General features: G+C 35.1%; 1 protein-coding gene across 1 annotated transcript in view; it reads left to right on the forward strand.

Annotated features, from left to right (window-relative positions):
- The window catches only part of DYM (dymeclin), a 372,708-nt gene that overhangs the window by 120,971 nt on the left and 226,357 nt on the right, over positions 1-25,380 (forward strand). Inside the window, exons 9-11 of the mRNA XM_060122074.1 lie at positions 10,214-10,396; positions 13,832-14,010; positions 15,848-15,973. Coding sequence (XP_059978057.1) covers positions 10,214-10,396; positions 13,832-14,010; positions 15,848-15,973 — 488 coding nt within the window. The remainder of the gene's footprint in view (positions 1-10,213; positions 10,397-13,831; positions 14,011-15,847; positions 15,974-25,380) is intronic.

Raw genomic sequence — 25,380 nt, forward strand, 5'->3', positions numbered from 1 at the left:
GTACTGCTGAGGCTTAGGGTCTTCATATTTCTTAGATGAAACACAAAGTTCTGGTATTTTCTTTGCTCACCTGCTTTGGAGACCATTAGTGTTAGTGTGTGTTTATTAACTGCTGGTTGGATTGTATTGAATGCTCTGTGGATATTTCTTCAATCTCATGAGTACTTTCAGACCATTTGATCTAGTGTTCACTCTTATTTGCATTTACTACCTGTAGCTTTCATTTGGGGACCATTTGTATCTTGGGAACTCTCTGGATTCATTAATTTGGAATCGTCTTTTTCAAATATTTATGAATGTGCTCTCTTTTCATAGATTCTACTTTCCTAGTCCCTCCTAAGCTCTTATCTTACTCTTCTTATCCTTTGATGGTAGATGACGTTGCTGTTGCTGCCTTTAAGGCATTTAAAAATTCATTTCAAAGTGGTCCGAGTTTTGGAAGAAATTCTTCCCATCTTTCCTTGAATGTCACTTTCAACCAAAGAGTAATAGTTACTCACGGATTCTCAGTTTTTAATGCCCAGGAGAGTAACAGCTGGAAAGCTATATGGAAAAAATGACTGTTACTGAGGTGGGAATAAATCTATTCTGCATATTTTGTTATAGTCGTTTGATTTATATTTACTCCTTCACAAGTGGAAGTTGAATGCTAATGTAGGCACTCATTCTAAGATTATACTGTTAGAAATCTATTTGTAGATTCCAAATGGATTCTTTTCGGTTATTGATACTGTTAAAGTTAATAAACTTATTAGTATAGGTAGTTTTTGACAAAATCTCTTGCATAATTCAGACTTCAATCCTGATTTTTATTTGGAGAAAGTAAAGAATTTTGTATGAATATTTTTACATAAAATATAAAAAATTCAGTTTGTAAAATTGAAAATTACTCATTTCCTATTTAATATAATATAAAAAATTACATTGTCAGGGTGCAAAGGAATCAAACCACAGTGAAGAAGGGAGACACCCATGTCAAGCAACCCACAGTCTAGCAGGGAAGACAGTCATGCAAGCCAAGTGTATGAAGTAGTACAGCTGTGTATAAGAGAGTAACAGTGCACAGTACTGTTTGCAGTAACGGTGAGAGCTCTAGCCCTAATAAGGCCCTTTAATTTTCACAGGGGTGACATACTACACTGTTGGATTTCCTCAGCTGAAGGAGGGGTGAATGGTTGTATTTGGTTAAAGCTTGTTGAAAGGTACTTATGTTTCTCTTCCATCATTAACACACATACCTCTATTTTATGTTTTGTTGGGGATGCCTCATTGCCAGCAGATGGAAAGGTGGCCAGGGTATTGAGGGGTTAGAGATCATGTACCATGGGAAAATGTTGTGGGAACAGGGCTTTTTTGGTTTGAAGAGTGGGACTCCTGTGTAAGTATACACTGCCAGATGCTTAGAGCTGTGATGTGAGGACTTCTCTGTTTTCCTACAGGAATATTTCCCCAACTTCACCCACGTCCATGCAACCACCATGATTTTGTCTTATATGAGTACAGCTTGAATTCCAGTTTACTTACCTCACTTTTTCAAAAATTTAAGCATATTGTTTACTCTATCCTTATATTACATGGTGAAGTCCTTGAAAATTGAGATTGATATCCTAGTTTATATATTTCTAATATGCATATAACTCTTGAAGATTTTTAAGAAGTGCCACACTTAACCATCTCTCACTTCATCAGTGGTCTGTGCGCCATTTTGGGAAACACTGCTTTAGGGGCCAGCCTCAGGACAGATGGAATGAGGTTACTGGGGAACCAGATATGGACCTGTTCAAGGGAAGGGCTATCTGTCCTCTGAGCGTACAGGCACAGTGCCCCTTTCTTATTTCTTGCATCAGATTTAATTTATTTAATGTTTTTGCATGGGGGTATGAGATGGGATTTATCTCAGAGGACACTAGATTTTTTATTCATTTTGTCTCCCTTCATACTGTACGCTTTACTATAGGACCTGGCTCATCTTAGGTTCTCATAAATGTTTATTTTAAGGATATGTGATTCTAGAGTTTTACTTAGACCAGTGAATTCTGTTACCTTTCATTGTTTCTCCTTTTTGAAAACAGGTGTTATCTTCATAAACACTGAATTATTTCAGTGGATGCTTTTTCAGTTTTTCTTTAATAGTTCTGTTCTAAAGGAGTAAGACTTTTAAAGTTTCATATGGCTTATATTATGCTGGATTATAAATCAGAGGTTCTGAAAGATTTCAGACTACAAAGGTGGATAAAATGTTTTAGTGTGCTATGAGTTTTTAAAACATTTTCCTCTGTTCTTTTTTTTTTTTCCCTCTGTTCTTTTGTGGTGTTTTTTTTTCTCTTTTTTGAGATGGTCAAAGCATTCCTTTTGGGAGACAGGCTGGGGGTTTTAATATCATGTTGTTTTGTGTTAGGAAAATTGAATTTGACTCAGAACTGTTTTAGGAACTAGCAGTCACCAGATATTTTAAGAGTGCTTTAAATGTAAACACATGTAAAAAAGTGAAAATATTAGTGACCTTCCCACCACCCTTCCCCCTTTCCTCTAGCACTGTAGTATGATTGGCTGTAGTTCAAGATTGTGTATGTTGCTGTTTTATATTCATTTTCAAATGAAAAAAATAAATTGCTAAAGAATGTTTTTTTAACATATAGGCTGATTACATAGAGAGGTACTTGAGGACTGTGCCCTTTAATAAAGATATAATATCAAATAGGGTATGTTTTCCTCAATAAACTAACATTTTAATATATTTCTTTTAAGAAATATTGTTCTAAAGATATGTAAATATTTTTCAAATTTTATGGTTTCTTTTACTACATTATCATTTTAGAAATCAAAGCATTCTAATGAGAAAAACAAATCACCTTTAGTTCCTGTAATCAAAGGTAACCACTGTGAGCATTCTGGTATATACTCATCATCTTACAAAAAGGAATGCATACTGGGTTTTCTTAGTGGTAAACATTTTAATGTAAGTTTAACATATAGAAAAGTGTACAATTAGTGTATAGCTCAATTCATTGTCATAAGGTGAATGAACATACATGTCATTACCAGTCAGGTCAAGTAATCCCAGCGTCCCAGAAACCCACTTGTGCACTCTCCTAATCGCTGTCCTCTCCCAACTGCATGGGAAACCACTGTTGTGACTTCTAGCCCCGCAGATTAGTTTTGAACTTTATATAGATGGAATCACATGCTATGTATTCTTTGGCATCTTCTTTGGTTCGTAAAGTTCATTCATGTTTTTGCATGAAGCATATTTTGTTCATTTTGATTATTATATATTATTTCATCTTAAGACTATCCCATATTTTATTTATCCTTCATACTGTAATGTATATGATTATTACACGTTTGATTATTTCTAACTTTTGCCTGTTAAAATAATGCTGCTATGTGTATTTTTGTACATGTCTTTGCACATAATGTAAGCATTTTATTAGGTATAATAATTAGGCAAATTACTGGGTCCTAGCTGTGCATCATTCAAGTATAGTGGTTACAGTTAAACAGTTTTCCAAATTATTTTCACCAATTTACTCTCTCACTATAGAGTATATGAGAGTTCAACTTGCTCCACATCCATGCCCAACATGTTTTTGGAGAGGGAAAGGATGGAGTCATGTTTATTGAGATATAATTTATACACAGTAAAATTTACCTTCTGTTAGTTTTAACAGATATGTATAGTCATGTAATAACCACCATAACCATAAGATTTTGAACATTTCCATCATCTTAAAAAGTCTCCTTGTGTTCCTTTGTAGTCAGACCCTAACAACTGACCCTCCAAACTAGTTATACAATGCAGGTATCTACCACTTAATATCAGTAATCACAAAAATTCACAAAAATCAGACATTATGCCAAAAATACTGATCTGGAACCTATTTAAATACCATTATTTTAAATTTTAGAAATTATAGTGTATATAATAACTCAACCAGTTTTTTAACCCACATTAAATGCCAGTGTTTAACAAACTAGTGTGTTTTTATATAAAATGCTTAAAACATGGCTTCCTGATGAAAGTGATGATTTAAATAGTAATCTCTTCTCTTCCATTTAGTCATTTTTTTCCTCACTCTTCTTTACAACTTTTACCTCTTATTGTATAACACTTAGAAAAATCAAGGGCTCAGTGTGAAAGGTCTTAGGAAACACATTTAGTATGTGTGCCCAGTGCTGGAGAATGTCTCACACAGGGCATGGCACTAAGATGCCCTGTTAGTTATCAACAACATCTGAGACATTCATCTCGTTTTTTTTTTTTTTAAACACTCAGTTCAGTTTCAAAATGTCAACAATTCTGTCACACCAGTTATCTTTGTAATGAAATTTGATTCCCCCTCTCCCCCAGTACGTTATTTTGTTTAAAATGTTTTGAGTTTTGAAGATACAAATATAAAAGATTATTTTATGAACACTAGTTGAAAAGGATTAAACTGAGTGATATATTCTAGGAAGTTTAGATATTAAAAACTAGCTGACATTCTACTGGGAAAATGTTAACCTTGTTGACATTCTGGGTGATATGCCTGGATTTCTAAACATGGGCTTGGTTTTCTCTTGTGTTGGTGAGTTATGTCACAATTAATTCAGCCAGTTTCTTCTTATTCAGTATTTAAGTGTATATGTTTCTCTTGAGTTTTAAGAGGGATAGCTCTTTAATATGATCTTTGTATTCATTCTTTAGAATAAATTGTGGAATTGGACTTGTTAGGCCAAATAATCTGCGTATTGTTAATGTTTGTGATGCACGTTACTTGACTGCCTTTCCCAAAGATGGTGCGTACCCATTTACAGTCCTACCACTGGTGTCTGAAAACACCTGTCTCCTAGTATTCTCATCAGCATTAAAGTATTATAATTTAAAATATAGGACTAAAGCCAACTTTTTTTTTTTTTTTCCGGTACGCGGGCCTCTCGCTGTTGTGGCCTCTCCCGCTGCGGAGCACAGGCTCCGGATGCGCAGGCTCAGTGGCCATGGCTCACGGGCCCAGCCGCTCCGCGGCATGTGGGATCCTCCCGGACCGGGGCACGAACCTGTGTCCCCTGCATCGGCAGGCGGACTCTCAACCACTGCGCCACCAGGGAAGCCCTAAAGCCAACTTTTGACACTTACATTTAGAACTTTAAAAACAGTATGCTTTTCCTTTAAATAGCAAATATAAAATCTATATTATTTATATACTTTTAAAATATCAAATATAAAATGTCTTATACATTGTAAAAATAACCTTTGGTAAGTAACTGAAGTAAGAAAGAAAGTAAAGTTGAAGTAAAGGAACAAATTAAGTTTGTAAGTTGGAGCCCTCTAAGGAATATGAAACATGAAAAAGATGTAGCTATTTTCTATCAAGGAGTCCACGGGAAGATTTGTGCCTAAGTTACATACATAAGTATAATCAATTTCAGACTGTGGTAAGTACAATGCTGGAGAGAGCTATATAATCAAAGTGCTGTAAAAGCAGTCATGTTTTTGCTTCATTAGAATAGACGACTCTGATTTGGACCTTGAAGGACGCTCTAAGCAAGAAAGAAAGTAGGAAAAAGAAATGAAAGAAAATTTTTTAAAACTGGGGGGAAGTAGAATGGCTGCTCTGGTTAATTGTAAACTTGGAAAAAGTCTAAACCAATGGTCAGTTCTACACATTGATTTCTGAGTTATTTCTCAACTGTTTTTTCTTCCAGGGTCATCCTGACATTTAGGTAACATTCTTTTTCTCCCTGCAAACTCATTACCATTTATTTATTTGCTTGTCTTTTCCATGTCCATTTCTCCTTTAGACTATAAACTTCATGGATAGGGCCTCATTGTCTTTGGGTTCTTTAGTGTCTAATCCAGTTTCTTGCACTTTGCCTAATCCACGATGGTACATTTCCTCTGTGGCTGGTATGTGACCCTTAAAAGAAATTAACTTCAAAGAAGTTTAGTGATCATCAGATATTTTTTCCCATACAAATGTTCCTAACTGGTGATGGAATTGTTCTGTATTTTGATGGTGTCAGTGTTAAATCCTGATTGTGATACTGTACTATAGGTTTGTAAGATGTTACCCTTAGAGGAAATTGGATAAAAAGGTGTGCATTTTTTTACAAGAGCATATGAATCTATAATTATCTTAAAAACTTAAATAAATTTTTGATACGCAAAAAATTTTTTTTAACTATTGTTTGGGGGAAAAAAGATCTCTAACCAAGCAATAATATTTTGGAACTTTATAACACATAATTGTGTTAGGATATTGGTTTGGCTTTTAATAGAAATCAGATACCAGTGGCTTAAAAAAGATAGAAGATTAATATTTCTCTCACGTAGAAGTCTACGCTAGTCCAGGGGTGTAGGCAGGTTTGCTTCCTGAGGTCATCCAGGGACCACAGTTCCTTCTGTCTTGTTTTGCCATTCCCTTGGTGGTATCCTCGTGCACAAAGTCAAATCTGTCGGCCCACCACTCTACCTGGGTTCTAACCCATGGGAAGGGTGAGGATTTGAAGAGAAAATAATTTCCTTTTAAGGATATAATCTAAAACTCGCATGGGCTGCTCCCAGTCACATCTCGTTGGCTGGAATTTAGTCATATGGCCATAGTTTCCTGTAAGAAAGATTGGGAAATGTAGTTCTGCCCAGCTAAAACTCAGGGCTTTTATTAATAAAAGGAAAGAGAGCATGGTATTGGGATCAGATAGTTACTCTGCCCCAGTGTTTGCCCTGGGATGCATGTTCAGTAACTTTATTGGTGAAACTGTCTTCCCTTATTTCTGTGTACTTATATAGGAAAAGTATAGCTGTTTGAAGAGTTAGGTATATTTGTTGGATCATTATGGCAATGAAAATTGGTATGAATATTTGCTTCCCCTTTCTCTAACCTCCTCAAAGACAAAGTATAATTTTTTTCTTCTTTGTATTTTTTATACCTGGCATAGAGCCTAACCCTAATTAGGCACTCACTATCTATTTATTGACTGATTACCCTTTTATCTGTGTTAATTAAAATGTCTCTAGCAGAATTTTCATAAGTATTTATAATAGCTGACCTGCTTTCTCCTTAATTTCTTCATGGTCTCTGTTTTGTTACAGTATTACAGTCTCAAAATATATGAATATGACCCTTTTTAGCAGATTTTTATAACTATGGATGACAGTATAGTATGTTATCATGTATTTTTTTTGTATAGTTTTGCTTGAATAATTAGTGTTCTGTAATGTATTTTTTAGATACAAGAAATCAGTTATAGTGGCAAGTGGCATGTTTAGTAATATAAAAAACAGTAATTTACCTTAATTTCGTTGTCTTAATAGTTTACTTTTGAGTTCAAAATGTCTTAAAATGAGAGTTCTTTTTCCTTTGGTTATTATTTTATTGATGTTTCAGTTTGTCATACTTTATATTTTTCTCATATTTTTATTGTTAAGGATAAATAATCTTGAGTCACTACTTTTAAAAGGTGGAATCATCAACACTAGATTTTTTCTTTTAGTTAATTTCAGTACTTTTTTAGTTTTAGTTAGATGAATTTTATTTTAAGCATTTATTCGGAGGACCTGAGGGATACAATTAAAAAACTTTGGAGACCATCCTTAATTTGGTTTTTAGAACAGAAGGAAATACACTGTAACTTTCCCTTATTTTTTTGGTGGAGAGAAGCTTTTTTTTGCCAACAGGAAAATGCAGTTCCACTAAGATTCTTGGGTCATAGATCAGAGGCTTGGATCAGCAAAAAGAAACAAACTTTTGGAAGAATTCTGGTCCAGTATTATGGCCAGTTTAAACTACAATGTAGGCAGTGGCAGGCTGCCTCATTTCTCCCTGTAAGGAAAGGCCACATAGCAGTAATATTTATCAGAGAAAGGAAGGAAGGCTGTCTGTCCGGTGGGGGTGGAGTGGGATAGCTTCTCAATAAAATGTTCATTTGTTGACATTATAAGCAGCTTTGCAGCCCTGTTGAAAAAACTTGAAGGGGGGTGGGGGGGAAGGAGACTTCAAGTTCTGTTAAAAGCGAGTTAGAATTTTGTTTGTGAAATTTGTCCAGTGCTAGTCAACTCTTATTTCTCCTAGTAATGAAGATGCACAGCTGTGAAAGAGAATCCCCCCCAGAAATAAAACACTTATATTTTACCTTGGAGAGCATTTTGTGTTTTTTTTGTTTTTTGTTTTTTTTTTTGCAGATTGAACTTTCTAATTGTGTTTTTCTTTGCTTGCAATCTTCGAACACACAGTGGTGGATATAGGGGTAGGCAGTCGTGGAGCATACTCTGAGTGGAAGGAAGTGACTGGAAATTTTTAAAAATGTTAAGATAAACAACAAATCAGTCCCAAAGCAAGTAATACTTGGCTACTGGTTTTACTTTCTTATATAATTTTGATTTTCTTATTAAATGCCTCAAGTTTCCCAACTATGTCATGAACATTGTTTTGAATAAATTTAAATTTGTGATGTGTAGTGATCACTTATTTTTTTGGTTTGTTTTTAACTGAAATACAGTTGATTTATATATAATGTGTTAATTACTGCTGTACAGCAAAGTGATTCAGTTATACATATATTTTCATTCTTTTTTTAAAATATTCTTTTCCATTATGGTTTATCATGTGACACTGAATATAGTTCTCTGTGCTACACAGTAGGACCTTGTTGTCTGTCCATTCCATATATAACAGCTTACATCTACTAGCCCCAACCTCCCACTCCATTCCTCCCCCGCACCCTCCCCCTTGGCAACCGCCAGTCTCTTCTCTATGTCCGTGATTCTGTCTCTGTTTCATAGATAGGTTAATTTGTGTCATATTTTAGATTCCACATATAAGTGATAGTCTTTCTCTTTCTGACTTGTTTCACTTAGTATGATAATCTCTACTTGCATCCATGTTGCTGCAAATGGCATTATTTTGTTCTTTTTTATGGCTGAGTAGTATTCTGTTGTATATATGTACCACATCTTCTTTATCCATTCATCTGTGCTTGGACATTTAGGTTGTTTCCGTGTCTTGGCTATTGTAAATACTGCCGCTGTGAACTTTGGGGTGCATGTATCCTTTCGAATTACGGTTTTCTCTGGGCATATGCCCAGGAGTGGGATTTCTGGATCATATGGTAATTCTATTTTTAGTTTTCTGATGAACCTCCTTACATATAAGTCTTTCACCTCCTTGGCTAGGTTTATTCCTAAGTTGTTTTTTAATGTGATTAAATGCATTTTTTAATCCAGTTTCTGTATCAAGGAGATTTTTCTGGCCTTGTCAAATGAGTATGTAGCTATGATTCTTGTTCTGTACTTTGGCACTGCATATATAGTATGAGAATTATCTGTACTTTGAGGGTTTGGTAGACTTATTTGTAAAAAAAGAAAAAAATCTGGACTTGGATGGTTTTTAAGGATTGGCTCTTTGACTCTGGTTTACACTCTTATAAGGTTATTTGTCCATTCAGGCTTTCATCTTCTTTGGACAATTTTGTTTTCTCCTAGATATTTTAATATTTTGCTTAGGTTTTCAAATATATTGGTATAAAGTTGTATGTGAAATTTTTTTTATAATTATGTGTATGTTTTGATATATAAAGAAAAATTTAGAAAGATACATAAGAAACTTAATATTATCTTGGTTATCTATGGGAAATGGAAGTGGAATTATGGGAATAGGGAATGACAGTCTTTAAAATTTTTATGTCCTTGGACAATATGAGAATTTCCAAACTATGGACTTATATTACTTTCATAATCAAAAAAGGGAGTGTTATTTCAAACTTTAAAATGTGAGAAAGTATAGAATATTGTACAGAAATAGATTCATCTTACAAGTCCCAGCACATTTCTTTTTTGTAGTTTTCCACCAGAGTTGTATTTTTATTTTTTTATTTATTTTAACATCTTTATTGGAGTGTAATTGCTTTACAATGGTACATTAGTTTCTGCTTTATAACAAAGTGAATCAGTTATACATATACGTATGTTCCCATATCTCCTCCCTCTTGCGTCTCCCTCCCACCCTCCCTATCCCACCCCTCTAGGTGGTCACAAAGCACCCAGCTGATCTCCCTGTGCTATGCGGCTGCTTCCCACTAGCTAGCTATTTTACATTTGGTCCATGCCACTCTCTCACTTCGTCCCAGCTTTCCCTTCCCCCTCCCTGTGTCCTCAAGTCCATTCTCTACATCTGCGTCTTTATTCCTGTCCTGCCCCTAGTCCCAGCACATTTTAATTGTGTGTTTTCTTCTCAAGCTGGACTCTGGACTGTTTTCACACTGGGCGGTGTGGGCAGCAAAGCGGCTGCTGCTCCAGAAGTTTCTTCCCCTCTGGCCAACCAGAGTCTCCTGCTTCTGCTGATTCTGGCCAACCTGACAGATGCTGCAGATGCACCAAACCCCTACAGACAGGCCATCATGTCCTTTAAGAATACACAAGGTTTGTGGTATTTTCTTTTCCTCTGAATAGTCTTTCTAATGAGGAAAGAGGGTATTGTTTACCCTATATTGTGTACTTTCACTTGTGGAGATGACTGTCAAGTTGTATATTTTCATGTTGGTTAAAGATGAGAAAAACTAAATTTTCTGTGTATATTCTCAGGAAGGTCAAGTAAATCTTAGATGAGGGCTGTGGTTCTTTATATCCATTTATATTTACATTTCTTTCAGAGATAACCAAGCCAGCATGTGCTTAATTTAGATCCACCTGTCCTACCTATTAGGGATAGGAATTAACCTGGAAAACTCCAAATGATACATTATTTGAAATTTTTAATTTAAAATCTATATTCCATTTAGGGTTTTATATAACTAAAGATAGGAGCAGAACTCAGCAGACTTTTTCTGCAAGGGGCAGATGGCTTTTGTGGTCTCTGTCACCACCTCTTAACTGCCATTGTAGCATAAAAGCAGCATAGGTAATACATAAGCAAATGAGCATGACTGGGTTCCAGTAAAACTTTATTTCCAAAACAGGTGGTGGGGTGCCTGTAGGCTGTAATTTGCTAAAACCCTGAAGTAGAGCACGCGCAGATAGTTCCATGTTGAAGCAGTAATCACTCATCAAAAGGTTATACTCTAAAAGCAAGATTAATATGGTAGCTAGATTTTCAAAATACATCCAACACTAATATAATTAAGTTGGGTAAGAAGTGCAGTTATTGGCTAGGAAGATTTTTAACACTTCTGGTGCTCTTTGCTTTGTTCCTTTCCAGAGCTGTTCTAATATACGTTTCTTACAGACAGTGTTTGTTGAGCCTTTGCCATTTCTGGCATTATTATTTGCAGGAGGATATGAGTCTCTAACAATTAGATAGATAAGAAATGAAAGCTCATGTATCTAATAGTATTTTCTATTCTCATTGCTGTACTCTTCTTGGTGACAGTGTGACTTTAGGGTTAAAAAAGGAAGGTTTGGAGTCAAGCTGACCTGACTTCATGTCACACTCCTGTCACTTCAAAGCTGTGAGGCCTTTCACAGTTTGCTTAATCTCAATAAGCCTCAATGGCCTTTTCTGTAAAATGAAGATAGTATCACCTAATAGGATTTGTATAAGTACCAAACAAGGTAAGGTTTTGAAATGATTAGCTCAGATTTTGCAACATAGCAGGTGTTCAGTATGTGGTATCTGCTATTATTACTTTTGCTGCTCTGGCCAAATGATACTGTTTAGGGTTGAACCTTCTTGGGAGAGTCATCTTTTGGGAGACTGTGGTACAGAACAGTGTGATTCAGAACATTGGCTTTAGGGTTAGACTAACCTGGGTTCATATCCCAGATTATATTCTTTATATAGTAGTTTCCTTATTTGTGAAGCAGGGATTATAATCTCTACCTCATAAGGTTCTTAGAAGAATTAAATGAGCATTTATCATAGGACGGACTCACTAAATTATTGCTGCTGTTGTAAGAAACAGTATAATGTGGTGAAAACAACAGGAGCTGATCTGTGTTTACTCAGGGATGATCTTGGAAAAGTTGCTTAATCTCTCTAAGCCTCTATTTCATCCTTTGTAAAACTGGTCAGAGTAATGACATGGTTGTCATATGGGTTAAATAAAGGATAATACACATAAAGCTGTCAGTATAATGGCTGGTTCATAGCTTACTAGCTAGTAACGTATAGACACGCAACATATGTATTCCATTTGTAGTCAGGTATAATACAGGTTGATGAACCTGTGTTATTCTGCTTCCATTGTAAAGAGGTGTAGTGTGTCCAGCATCTTCCTCCACCAAGTCTTCTGTAAATCCTGTAATATTTGCATACTCACAAAATATTCAACACTTTCTCTTGCCATCCTTTGCAAAAATATAGGTCAGTCTTACAAAACAGTTATTTTTGTAAGTGTCAAAAATACAGTGCTAGGATTGAAAAAATAACCTGTGTTCTGAATGTGGAAGGAAAAGTGAGGGCACTTTGTAGTAAAGTTGAAGACATTTCTTAGATGCATTCTCACAAATAAAAAGGTTAAAAAGGAAAATCTGAGAGACATAGGACTGTGCTATCATAAAGATTTTGTTGGCACACGTTTCTTTTCCATAAGAGCACAGCTTCTGGAAATGTTAAAGCAGTGGTTTTTTAAAATTTTGTTTTGTTTTGTTTTGCTAGTGGTTCTGGGTCTTTAAAAAAACAATTCTTTATGCGTACTTGTCAAAACACATTAAAATATCAGCTCTTTGTGCTGTTATGTTCCAGTGTTTTATCTGATGAGACTATAATTTTCTCTAAGTCAGTTGACCTAGCTTTACCTCCTTTTAAACTTCCTAACCTTGCTTGCTTCCGTTTTTAAACAAATCCAGTAAACTGTAGGAAAGGGGCTATGTCAGTTTTGGAATATCAAGAATTTTCCCTATGTGGGTTGTAATTTATGCTTTTCATCATTCCAGTAACTCTACTTTAAAAAAATTTTTCTTAATGGTTGTAGTCAATTAGTTTTAAGTTTTCCTTTAAACAAAAATGTTTTATGTTTTCCAAGAGTTGTCTTAGGTTTGATATGTTCTATTATAGAAGCTAATGTTGAACATACTGATTTTGATATCATTTTAAAATTATCTAAATTATATGTTATTGTAGCTATTTTCTTCATAAATGGATTGATGACATTGATGGATACTTCAACCATGATAATTCATTTGAAAAAAATTAACTTAGCTTCAAGGCAGTTTTTTTTTCTTTTAAACTCTTATCTTACAAGAGAATTTTCTGTTTGTCTCTAGATATTTTTATTTAGGACTGATGGCCCTTTAGTTTTGGTAACAAAACATTTCAATGTTGCGGTTAAATTGTATATATTAAAGGTTGGTTGTTTTTTTTTGCCTACCCCCATAGCTGTATTTATTTAAGCTCATATTTTTATTGACAATTTAATTCAGCTATGTTAATGCAAAAATAGTAGTGGAGTCAAACTGCGTGACTTAGTTTTTTTATATACTTGGCTTTAAAAAAAAAGTCACTCTGTTACATGGTATTTGCTCATATATTTATAATCATTGGAAAGCTGTGGTTTAGATAGTACAGAGAAATAAATTGTCTGAGTTTAGGTTGGGTTGGGTTTTTGTGTTTTGCGTGTGTGTGGTTGTTTTTTTGTTTGTTTTTGTTTCGTTTTTGGTGAGAACATTTCAGTTCTACTCTCTTAGCAAATTTCAAATGTACAGTACTGTGTTATCAACTGTAGTCATGTTTTAGTGTAGTTGTTTTTTAGGTAGAATTTAGAATACAAATTGAAATTTTGAGCCTGAAATGTAGCAACTTACACAAAATTAATGGGAACTGAATTGTATACATTAACAGTACTTTTATTATTTAATATCAGGCACAGTCTAGAAAATAGATGTAATATTTTAAAAAATTTTGTGTTTTCCATATTCCAGACAGCAGTCCTTTCCCCTCGTCAATTCCACATGCTTTCCAGATTAACTTTAACAGTTTGTATATGGCCCTATGTGAACAGCAGACATCTGATCAAGCAACTCTCCTTTTGTATACATTGCTCCATCAGAATAGTAATATTAGAACATACATGTTGGCTCGCACAGATATGGAAAATCTTGTAAGTATCATATTAAACATAGTTTTATATTTTATAATATTTTGAAGAGTAATTTCTTTTCCCAAGAGGATATGTATATTTGCCTGGTTGCAAAGGTGATAGTCAAGAGGTTGATAGGGAGATGCCACCAGGCAAAGGCAGAGGTATGAGTTTTACAGTGTAGGAGACAGTGTACGTAGAGATGGCGTCTCAGTGCACAGCAGGAGAGCACACAGCACAGCAAACTTCCCTGTCCTTTAGGTCCTTAACAGCCACCCACTGCCCATGATTCAGCCTGGGTGAAGTCCTCCAAGAAGCACTGGCTTCCATTGTCAAGAAGATTTTTATACCCTTTTGGTTCCTGTCCGCTACTAAGTGCCTGCTCACTAAATTCAAATAGCTGGTCACAGTTGTCGCATATTCCTGATGAGTATGGCTGAAAGGAAGGGTGATTTTTCAACTGAGTTTCCCAAGTGTCCTATCCCTTCAACAGGCTTTGACACTAAGGCTGTCTGAACTCAGTTCCTGGAGTGTTATAGTTATTTTAAGGTACTGTTGCCAGATATCATATAAATGTACATTACCCTTTACTATGTGAGTGAAATTGGTTCCAACTCCCATGGGCAATTATTGATTTCCATTATAACTAATGTGTAAACAAAAATGTTTCTATGAAAAGTAAGCTGCCTCACTAAGGTGTTGATGTCTTGTTTGAAATATATAATTATAGATAACGTTGGACTGTTCATGCATTAATAAAATTGTGAACATCTCTGAAATAGCTGGCAGCTTGCTGGTGGCAACAGGAATGTCCCCTCTGCACCAAGTTTTATAGAGTGATAGCAGGATTCACCAGGGATTTGGTGGCCACTTTTTTTCAGCATTAAACATGAAAATAATGAGTAAACATGGAATATTAGAATTTATTTGAAGAGCATATTCTATGTCAGAGTGACACTAAGGACAAAAAAATGTGATGAACGAACCCATCTGCGCACCAGCTATATGTGGAAAACATTGGCTTAAATAGCAAAATTGGGTGTGACAGTGTACTGCTCATGTGAGTAAAAACTTGTAAAGAAAAGGTTTATTTACTAATGGGTGAGTGAATATAAGCAGAGACAATTCTGAACATGATGTAGTCTGAGGAAAATGATGGGAATAAGCAGAAAGCCCATGACATCATCGGCTCTAGAAAGTTCCATGGTAAGGATGTTGGTACAAAAGATCATGCAGGGGAACAGTTGTCTGTATATGATGACAACACCAGTGAAAAGTTAAAAGGTTTTGTTTGGGGATTTTTTGGGGGGCTGGGATGGGGTGAGGTGGGGCTTGTATATTAGTTTTTGTTTTTAATGTCTTGCATAGATTACTTTTATAATGTTTTAACTGATGTCCTTCCCTTTCCTTTTTCTTCTGTAATTTGTTGAGTCTGTGATTAGAAAATATGTTACTGGTAGGAATTCACTATGCTGATCTGATTTTGTTGTTAACAGTTCCTTTATCCTACAATCTTTGCTGTTAAGAAGGTAATGCTTGATATATTGCATTGTTTGTAAGAATACCTTATTGTGTAAGTTCCTGCTAGGCTGGAGGCCAAATCGCCTCTATTGAGTGTCAGGTGTTGACCATGAGCCTAAATGGTCTCTGTAAACCCAACCTTTACATGGCGGCAGACCTTTGCAGAAGAGGATGCTTTTCTCTGGTGGTCCTTTAGTTATACAAATGGAAAGTACTTTCAGTCACACGCTGGTTTATTAAATTAAAGCAAAGGGTACATGAAAAAAGTATAGAGGTTTAAAACATTGGTTTTATAATAAAGTAATGGTAATAGTAAATTAAAATTTTTATTCACTAGGTTTTACCAATTCTCGAGATTCTGTATCATGTGGAAGAAAGAAATTCACACCATGTCTATATGGCCCTTATAGTATTGTTGATCCTTACAGAAGATGATGGCTTCAATAGATCCATTCATGAAGTGGTAAGTTACCTTCACTTCAGTCGGAGTTACAGAACAGATATGTCACTCCATAAAATTTACTACCCTTAGTACCCTACTTCCTTCTTTTCCTTCTGGTAGATATTTCTGCAAGTCCCTGACTTAGAAATGGTGTGCCTTTCTTTAGATTTATGAAGTGATGCTTTTTTTTTTTTTGAATGACCATTAGCTACTATTAAAAACTCTGTCAAAATAGTTTCTTTAGTAATTGATAGGAATGTTTTTGCTGCAGTGAGATCATTTTTCCTCTCCATTTCCACTTTTTAGTTGTGGCAGAAATTATCAAACAGGTTTGCTCCTTTTATATAGAATGAGTGAAAGAATAGGGAAGAAGAAGAGGACTGAAAATTGTTTTGTAAAACAATGTAAAATAATGTAGTATACTTTAACTCTTTACATTTTAGTCCTGTTTGTGAGTTCCATTCCCAAACTGATTTTATCTTCCTCTTTGGTATTTTCTTTGTGTCAAAGGAATACATGTACATAGTTTTTTTTTTTTTTACATGTACATAGTTTTAAAACTTAAACAGAAGTACTAGGTTTTAATGCAAACTAGCAGACCCCATGTCTACCCCATACCTGATTACCACTCTCCAAAGACAAATGCTGTCAGCTCTTTCCATGTTTCTAAATAACAGCTTATATTGTTATTTCTTGATTTTTCAGATTTAGAGATTAACTGCTCTCCCTCCTGCACATCTTGAGTGTTCCCTCTGGGTTCCTAGACCCCTTTCCAGCACAGAGACTTTTTCCTTCTTCCATCTTATTATCGTTTTTGGTTAACTCAGCTTTTACATTATTATGATTTTGTTAACTATTATTCTACCCTCAGATGGAGTGTATGATAATTGTATTTCCTTTCTTGTACATGTTTTAATTTTTCTGTAGCACATCATTGCCCTGTTTTATATTCATTTACCAGTCACTAATGCAACTCCCAACTTTAGCAGAACCGAGAACCCCCTCTAAAGCTATTAAAACATACTGCATATTTTCTGCGTTTCATTTTCATCTTTGGCTCCTGTCTTAGTCCTCGTTGGAGGCTTTCCTGAAATGTGTGGTGATTCTTGCTTATCTGTTTCTATCGAGGAGCGTGCACTAAAATGTTGATTGCAAGTTCTGTGTGTGGGCAAGACTTCTTCAGCGTAATGAGCTCTACATATTCTATTTCTCTGGGTGTCCTACTCACTGTAGGCCTTTTCTTTTGGGGTAATTGATCAATTTCTGAGAAGGGATTCTTCCAGTCTAGTGTGGGAGTCGATTGGGAGAATGGGGCTATAGGGGTCTCACTCTTCTTTGGGTACAGACACCTTCTTCTTCAGTAGAGCTTTCATGTCATCTTTACTCTTCTCTACTGTTCCTGTTGAAACTATTTTTGCCTCTTACGTAGCGTGACCATCATTTCAACTAAGGTTTAAGGGATCTTGACACTGTAGAAAGAGGATAAAACATACACATTTTTTTGATTCTTTTATTTAGTAAAGTACCATGAGAGAAAATATTTGCACTTAGTTTTTTTTTTAAACTAGCATTTATCTTTCTTTTGATAAGAAGTTGAAAAACCAGATGATATTTAAAAAACATTTTAAAATTGAAGTATAAAACAGAAAGTACACAAATTTTAAAGGTACAACTTATGAGTTTCTATGTATATATATATATACCTGTATTATTACCACCCAGATCAAGTTATTGAACATTTCTAGCATAGTAGAAGACTCCCTTTTGCCCTATTCTGGTCAATATCCCACACCAAACTACATTCTGAATTCCCTCCTAATAGACTAGTTTTTGCTTCTCCTTGAATTATAGTTGTCACTGGGGGAAAATGGGTAAAGGATACATGGGATATCTCTGCATTTTTCTTAAAACTACAATTATTTCACAATAAAAAAGTATAATTTAAAACATTGGGGAGAAATTTGGAAAAATACTTTTCAAAAGAAGATATGTAAGCACATGCAAAGTACACGAAAAATGCTTTTACTATTACTGGGCATTAGGAAATGAAATTAGGGTGTTGTCTTTTATTTTGGCTTCTTTCACTGAAGATAGTGTTGCTGAAATTCACCCATGTTACTGTATCATTAGTTTGTTCTTTATTATTGCTGTGTACTATTCCATTGTATGAATATGCCACAGTATATATATTCATGCCCTTCTTGGTGGATATTGGGCTTCTTTTCCCCACTTTGGGGCTATTTTTGCTAAAGCAGCTGTGCACATTTTTGAACATGTATTTTGATGGACATGTGCACTCATCCTTTTGGGCATATACCTAGGAGTAGAATTGCTGGGTCATAAGACAGGTGTGTGTTTAGTTTTAAGGGATACAGGTAAAATTGAAGCTGTGTATACCCCACAAGTCAGCATTTCACTCCAAGGTTATCTAGGAAGACTCTTGCACATTTGCAGAGAGGACATGCTTATTAGTGGTCATCTAAAGCACTGTTTATAATATTGAAAATGTGTGGAACATGCAAAGTAAAACAGTCAGGGTACTGGCTATATCAGAGCAAGAAAGGGGAATGAAAATGGGGAAGGGTGCACAGTGGGGCTTCCCCTAGGTCTGTAATATTCTTTTCACTTCAACAGCAGCAAAAACAAAAGTAAAAGAAGTAACCACACAAAACTTTGAACCATATCTGACCAAAATATTAAGATTTGACATAATTTAACAGTGGATATACTTTTTATTATATTATTTTGTGTACTTTTTTGTATCTTCATTACATTTGGTAATTAAAACAATTTTAAGTTAGCGCAGGATTTTGCATTAAAATTAAATTTTACTGACTGCCAAAACAGGGATGGTAAGATAGGGAAGGCATTAGATTCAGTCAACATTCAAGTCCATTCCATAAGGATCTCAGGATATTCTAGATGATATTCAGGTGTTTAAACAAATTGTTCTTTTTCTCTAGAGTCTAACTTTCTTGTTGATCTGTTTACTTTTATCCTTTTCCTTTTTATGTGTAATAGTAAAAATGAGTAAGTCAAGTGTTACAAAGTTCTCTACATGGAATCATCCACTGTGGACCTAGCTGTCTGTGAAATATATTCTGGTATCTTACTCTGGTTAGAATTATCATTTCTTAATACCCAGTGTTACTGAGCATTTTTCATGTACTTTTCATGTGCTTATATATTTGCTTTTGTGAAGTATTTTCCAAGTTTTTCCCCATTGTTTTAAATTATACTTCTTATTTTGAAATTGTAGTTGTAAGAAAAATTCAGAGAGATCCCATATACCTTTTACCTGTTTTCACTCAGTGACAGCTATAATTGCAAAACAGTAGTATAGTACCACAACCAAGACATGGACTTTGAAATAGTCATGATTCAGAGCAATTCCATCACCACGGGGATGTCCCTCACGTTGCCTTGTTTGCCATACCTCCTTTTTTTTAAAAATTTATTTATTTATCTATTTATGGCTGTGTTGGGTCCTCGTTTCTGTGTGAGGGCTTTCTCCAGCTGTAGCAAGCGGGGGCCACTCTTCATCACGGTACGCAGGCCTCTCACTATCGCGGCCTCTCTTGCTGTGGAGCACAGGCTCCAGACGCGCAGGCTCAGTAGTTGTGGATCACGGGCCCAGCCGCTCTGCGTCATGTGGGATCCTCCCAGACCAGGGCTCGAACCCGTGTCCCCTGCATTGGCAGGCAGACTTTCAACCACTGCGCCACCAGGGAAGCCCCCCATACCTCCTTTTTTAAAAATTGGATTTTTGTCTTACTATTGACTTGTAAGGCTTCTTTATATATTCTGAATCACGTGGATTTTTTCCAGTCTGTAAATATAGTGAATTATATACTAATTAATTTTTGAATATTAAATCAACCTTGCATTCGTGGGATAAACTGCGCTTGGCCATGATGTAGTATCCTTTTATATATATTTTCATATACAATTTGGTTAAGTTTGTGTATTTCAAGGTGTTTGTACACTTCTAAGGTATTGCATTCATTGTCATTAGTTGTTCATAATACATTCTTATTACCTTTTTTTTAAACTTATTACCTTTTAATATCTGTAATGGCCATAGAGATGTTAACCTCTCTCAATCTTGGTATTGGAATGTGTGTCTTTTCTCTCTTATTCTTCATCTATCTGGCTAGAGGTTTTTCTTCTCTTCTCTTCTCTCTCCTCTTCTCTTCTCCTTTCTTTTTTCCCTCTCCTTCTCCCTCCCTCCCATTCTCCCTTTCTTCCTTCCCTCCGTTAAAATCTTTTCAAAGGACCAACTTTTGATTCCATTGAATTTTCTCAATTTTTAAAAATGTCATTAATGTCTGCTCTTTTTTTCCTTTCTTCTGCTTGCTTAAGCTTTACTTGTTCTTTATTTTTTTCAATTCTTTAGGTAGAAGCTTAGATCTTTGATTTTATATCTTTCTGCTTTTCTATTACAAGCAAAATATATGAAACTAGTAAGATTGATAAATCCCTAGAAAGATGATCAAAGGATTGATCTCCAAAATTTATAAGCAGCTCATGCAGCTTAATAACAAAAAAACAAACAACCCAATCCAAAAATGGGCAGAAGACCTAAATAGACATTTCTCCAAAGAAGATATACAGAGTGCCAACAAACACATGAAAGAATGCTCAACATCACTAATCATGAGAGAAATGCAAATCAAAACTACAATGAGATATCATCTCACACCAGTCAGAATGGCCATCATCAAAAAATCTAGAAACAATAAATGCTGGAGAGGGTGTGGAGAAAAGGGAACCCTCTTACACTGTTGGTGGGAATGTAAATTGATACAGCCACTGTGGGGAACAGTATGGAGGTTCCTTAAAAAGCTACAAATAGAACTACCATATGACCCAGCAATCCCACTACTGGGCATATACCCTGAGAAAACCATAATTCAAAAAGAGTCATGTACCAAAATGTTCATTGCAGCTCTATTTACAATAGCCTGGAGATGGAAACAACCTAAGTGTCCATCATCGGATGAATGGATAAAGAAGATGTGGCACATATATACAATGGAATATTACTCAGCCATAAAAAGAGACAAAATTGAGCTATTTGTAATGAGGTGGATAGACCTAGAGTCTGTCATACAGAGTGAAGTAAGTCAGAAAGAGAGAGACAAATACCATATGCTAACACATATATATGGAATTAAAAAAAAAAATGTCATGAAAAACCTAGGGGTGAAACAGGAATAAAGACACAGACTTACTAGAGAATGGACTTGAGGTTATGGGGAGGGGGAAGGGTAAACGGTGACAAAGCGATAAAGAGGCATGGACATATATACACTACCAAACATAAGGTAAATAGCTAGTGGGAAGCAGCCGCATAGCACAGGGAGATCAGCTCGGTGCTTTGTGACCGCCTGGAGGGGTGGGATAGGGAGGGTGGGAGGGAGGGAGAGGCAAGCGGGAAGAGATATGGGAATATATGTATGTATATAACTGATTCATTTTGTTGTGAAGCTGAAGCTAACATACCATTGTAAAGCAATTATACTCCAATAAAGATGTTAAAAAAAAAAAAAAGAAAAAAAACTACAAACATTTATTATTGAGAGTGCAAGTGCATAAGAGGAGATCAGGAAAGGTTCCACAGATATTTAAAAATCCTCAGAGTATACTATTGATACAAGTAATTTTATACCATAAAATTTAAATGTTACATGAAATGGACACATCCCCTCCCCCTCTAGAAAAAACTTAAGCAAAGCTCACAGAAGGAACAGAAAATCAAAATAATTGTTTATGTTAAAGAAATTGGCTTTGTAATGTAAAATCATCCTAAATAGAAAATTGTAGGCACAGATGATTTTTTACCTATGAATTCTTCTGAAAATTGAAGGAAGAAATAACACCAGTCTTATAGAAGCTCATCTAGTTGGTAGAAAAAAGGGAACTCTTCCCAACTCATTTTAGGAGGCCAACATAATCTTGATACCAAATTTAACAAAATTTAAGGAAAATTGCAGGCACGTGTCATTTATGCAAATAGACAGGAAAGAAGAAACAAAATATAAACAAACTGAACCAGCAATATGTGAAATGATAACATGTCATAATCAAGGTGGATTTATTCAGGAATGAAAGGTTGGCTTAACATTTGGAAAACAATGACTGTAATTCATCATTTTAACAGAATAAAGGAGAACTGTCAAATGATAAATCTAAATAGATACCAAGAAAGTATTGTGTAAAATTCAGTCTCTTTATTCTTTAAAAACAAATAAGCAGGGGTTTCCCTGGTGGTGCAGTGGTTGAGAGGCCGCCTGCCGATACAGGGGACACGGGTTCGTGCCCCAGTCTGGGAAGATCCCACATGCCGCGGAGCGGCTGGTCTTGTGAGCCATGGCCACTGAGCCTGTGCGTCTGGAGCCTGTGCTCCGCAATGGGAGAGGCCACAACAGTGAGAGGCCCACGTACCGCAAAAAAAACAAAGAAAACAAATAAGCAAACAAACAAAAAACAAAACTTAATGAATCAGGAGGAAAATTCTTAATCTGATGAAGGGTATCTACCAAAAAAAGAAATAACAACTGTGTTAAGCATCATATCTAATGATAAAATGTTAAAAGTCTTCATTCTGAGATCATGAACAAGTCAAGGATATCTGCTAACAATACTCTATTGAACATGTGATTGGAGGTCTATTCAGTGTATTATGGAAAGAAAAATAACTAAAATATGTAATACTAGAAAGCAAATAAAACTTTTTTCAGATGATATGATTGTATAGATAGAAAATTCAAAGAAATCTATATATAAAACGTTAGAGTTAGTGAGTTTAGTAAAATTGGTGGATGTAAGATCAATCTTAAAAAAATTGTATTTCTCATACCAGCAATAAGTAGAATATGGATTTTTAAAAAGATACCTTTTACAATAGCATGGTAAGATATCAAACACCTTAGAATAAATGTAGTGAAAGATGTGTATGATCTCTACTTAGAAAATTCTAAAACATTGAGAAAGATTAAAGAAAACTGAAATAAATGTAGACTTTTATGTTAATGCATTAGAAATATTACTATTGCAAGGATATCTTTACCCCTATATTGATATATATATATTTAATGAAATTCCCCCCTTTGAAGTATTTTTCTTTTGAATGTGAGAGTGTAAATGTATGTGTAAATTCTACAATTTACTTAGAAGTGAAAAGGGCCAAGAATAGCTGAAATGCCCTTGTAGAAGAGGAACAAAGTAGGAGGACTTGATCTACTGGATATGAGAACTCTATATGTGAACACAGCTTGTTTCAAAGGTTGCCACAGAGAAAGGTCTTTTCATTAAATGGTTAGTTATCCATATGGGGAAAAAATGAACCTGATCCCCTACTCACTCCATACACAAAAACCAATTTCTGATGAATTCTAGATGTTAATATAAGGAACAAAACAGTAAAGCTTCTGGAAGATAATGGAGGAGAATATCTTCATGATTTGGGAACAAGGAAAGATTCTCAAACAGGCCTCTGCAAGCATTAGCAATAAAAGAAAAGATTAATAAACCAAACTAGATTAGAATTTAAAATTTATTTATCAAAAAATACTAGTAAGAGAATGAAAAATCAAGCCAGATAGTGGAAGAAGATATTGCTATATATATATTACTCACAAATGGCTTATATTTAACATATATAATGAACACCTACAAACCAGTAAGAAAAAGACACAGTAATAAAATGAACAGCAGGCTTGAAGAAGCACTTCAAAAAGGACAGTATCTAAATGGTCAATAAACATATTAAAAAGTGTTTTAAAAACTTCATTTGTAATTAGGGAATTGCAAATTAAAGCCACAATGAGGTGCCAGTATACACCTACCAGAATGACTAAAATTAAAAAGGATGATGATACCTAATATTGGGTAGGATGAGGAGCTGCTGGTGGGGTTTTAAATTGTTACAACTCCTTTGGTAAACTCATTGTCATTTTCTACCTAATTTGAACATATTGAACAAACATCCAGCAATTCTACTAGGTATATATGCAAAGAAATGTATGTACATATGTACCAAGAGGCATGCAGATTATATGTTACAGCAAAGTGTCATGATTATGCTGATGAGTCTTAAGATACTAGTTTCATTAAGAAATATAGAAAAATCCCATAGCGCATAAAGCTTTTGAGCACTTGGGTACCATGCAAGTGTAATTGCTGATCATATGTAATTAAAGTAGAATAACTATCCTTCAAACCAGGTTGAACATGAAAAATAAAGTAAAATAATAAACAAGCTGAGAAATTTGAAATTTCTTACGTACTAATACAATCGAAAGTATCTTTCATGTTGAATATATGTGTTCAACTTGTTCTAAATTGGTAAATTTTCATATTAAACCCAAATACTGTAATGTGCAAAATTACTACCTGCTTCACTTTCTATTTCTAATAAGAAAAAAAATCACTTCTTGCATATCACTGTTCTACTGATCTACTACATTGCTGTGGTATTCATATCAAATTTTCAGTTGACAGATAGTGAATTATTGTAATTCATTCTTACCTGTCATCATTACCATCAGCACCAATAGACTATTGAAGGAATTCAGCAAAGTATGGCCAGCAGGCCAGCTGCTTGTTTTTTGTAAATAAAACTTTATTGTAGAACAGCCACAACTATTTGTTAATGTAGTCTCCACAGCTGCTCTCAAGTGACAACAGTAGAGTCGAGTCATGGGTGACAGAGACTATATGGCCTGCAAACCTAAAATATTTAGTATATTTAGTCTTTTAAGAAAGAAACTGCCAACTCTAAAGAGGATAGAAAAGACAAGTGCAAAAAGTAACTGTTATCATTAATCTGACAGAGGAGGAGGAAGGAATTTAGAAGTTTAAAGGAAGCTTCCCCATATGCATCCAAAGCTGAGGGCCAGATATCTGAGGAAGAGGACCTGGTTGTCCCAGGAATGTGCAGTTTGCCAGTAGTGAAGAAACATGTCAGAGGATGTGGGCCAAAGTGGAACTGTGAAGGTCACTTAGGTAAACGTTACAAGGTCCCCCATGCTGATCTGTTGTTGGCTACTGCATGGAAAACACTACATTGAAGAAGGGAAGAAAGAGCTTTCCTCTTGCTCTGATGTTGAGGTGTCCTTCCAAATGTCCTCAATTGATGAAACTTAACATCAAGACAGCCAACAAAGGAGAAATGTCTACAGTGTTCAGCTTTGGTATCACAAAGCAGGGCAAAGAAGAGTGGATTTCGAATTGAGAAGCAATACTGACACAAATGTAGTCACAAAGCTTATAAATCTAATATGGTAAAATGGAATAAAGCAAGATAGGAAAAAGAGTATGTCTGTCAATACCAAGTATTGCAGGAATGCAAGGATGGTTTCATATTAGAAAATATCTTAATGTAATTTATTAATTTAAGAGTAAAAAAGACATATAATCGCCTC

This window comes from Lagenorhynchus albirostris, chromosome 14 (genome assembly GCF_949774975.1).
Source record: "Lagenorhynchus albirostris chromosome 14, mLagAlb1.1, whole genome shotgun sequence".
In the NCBI taxonomy this organism is placed as follows: domain Eukaryota; kingdom Metazoa; phylum Chordata; class Mammalia; order Artiodactyla; family Delphinidae; genus Lagenorhynchus; species Lagenorhynchus albirostris.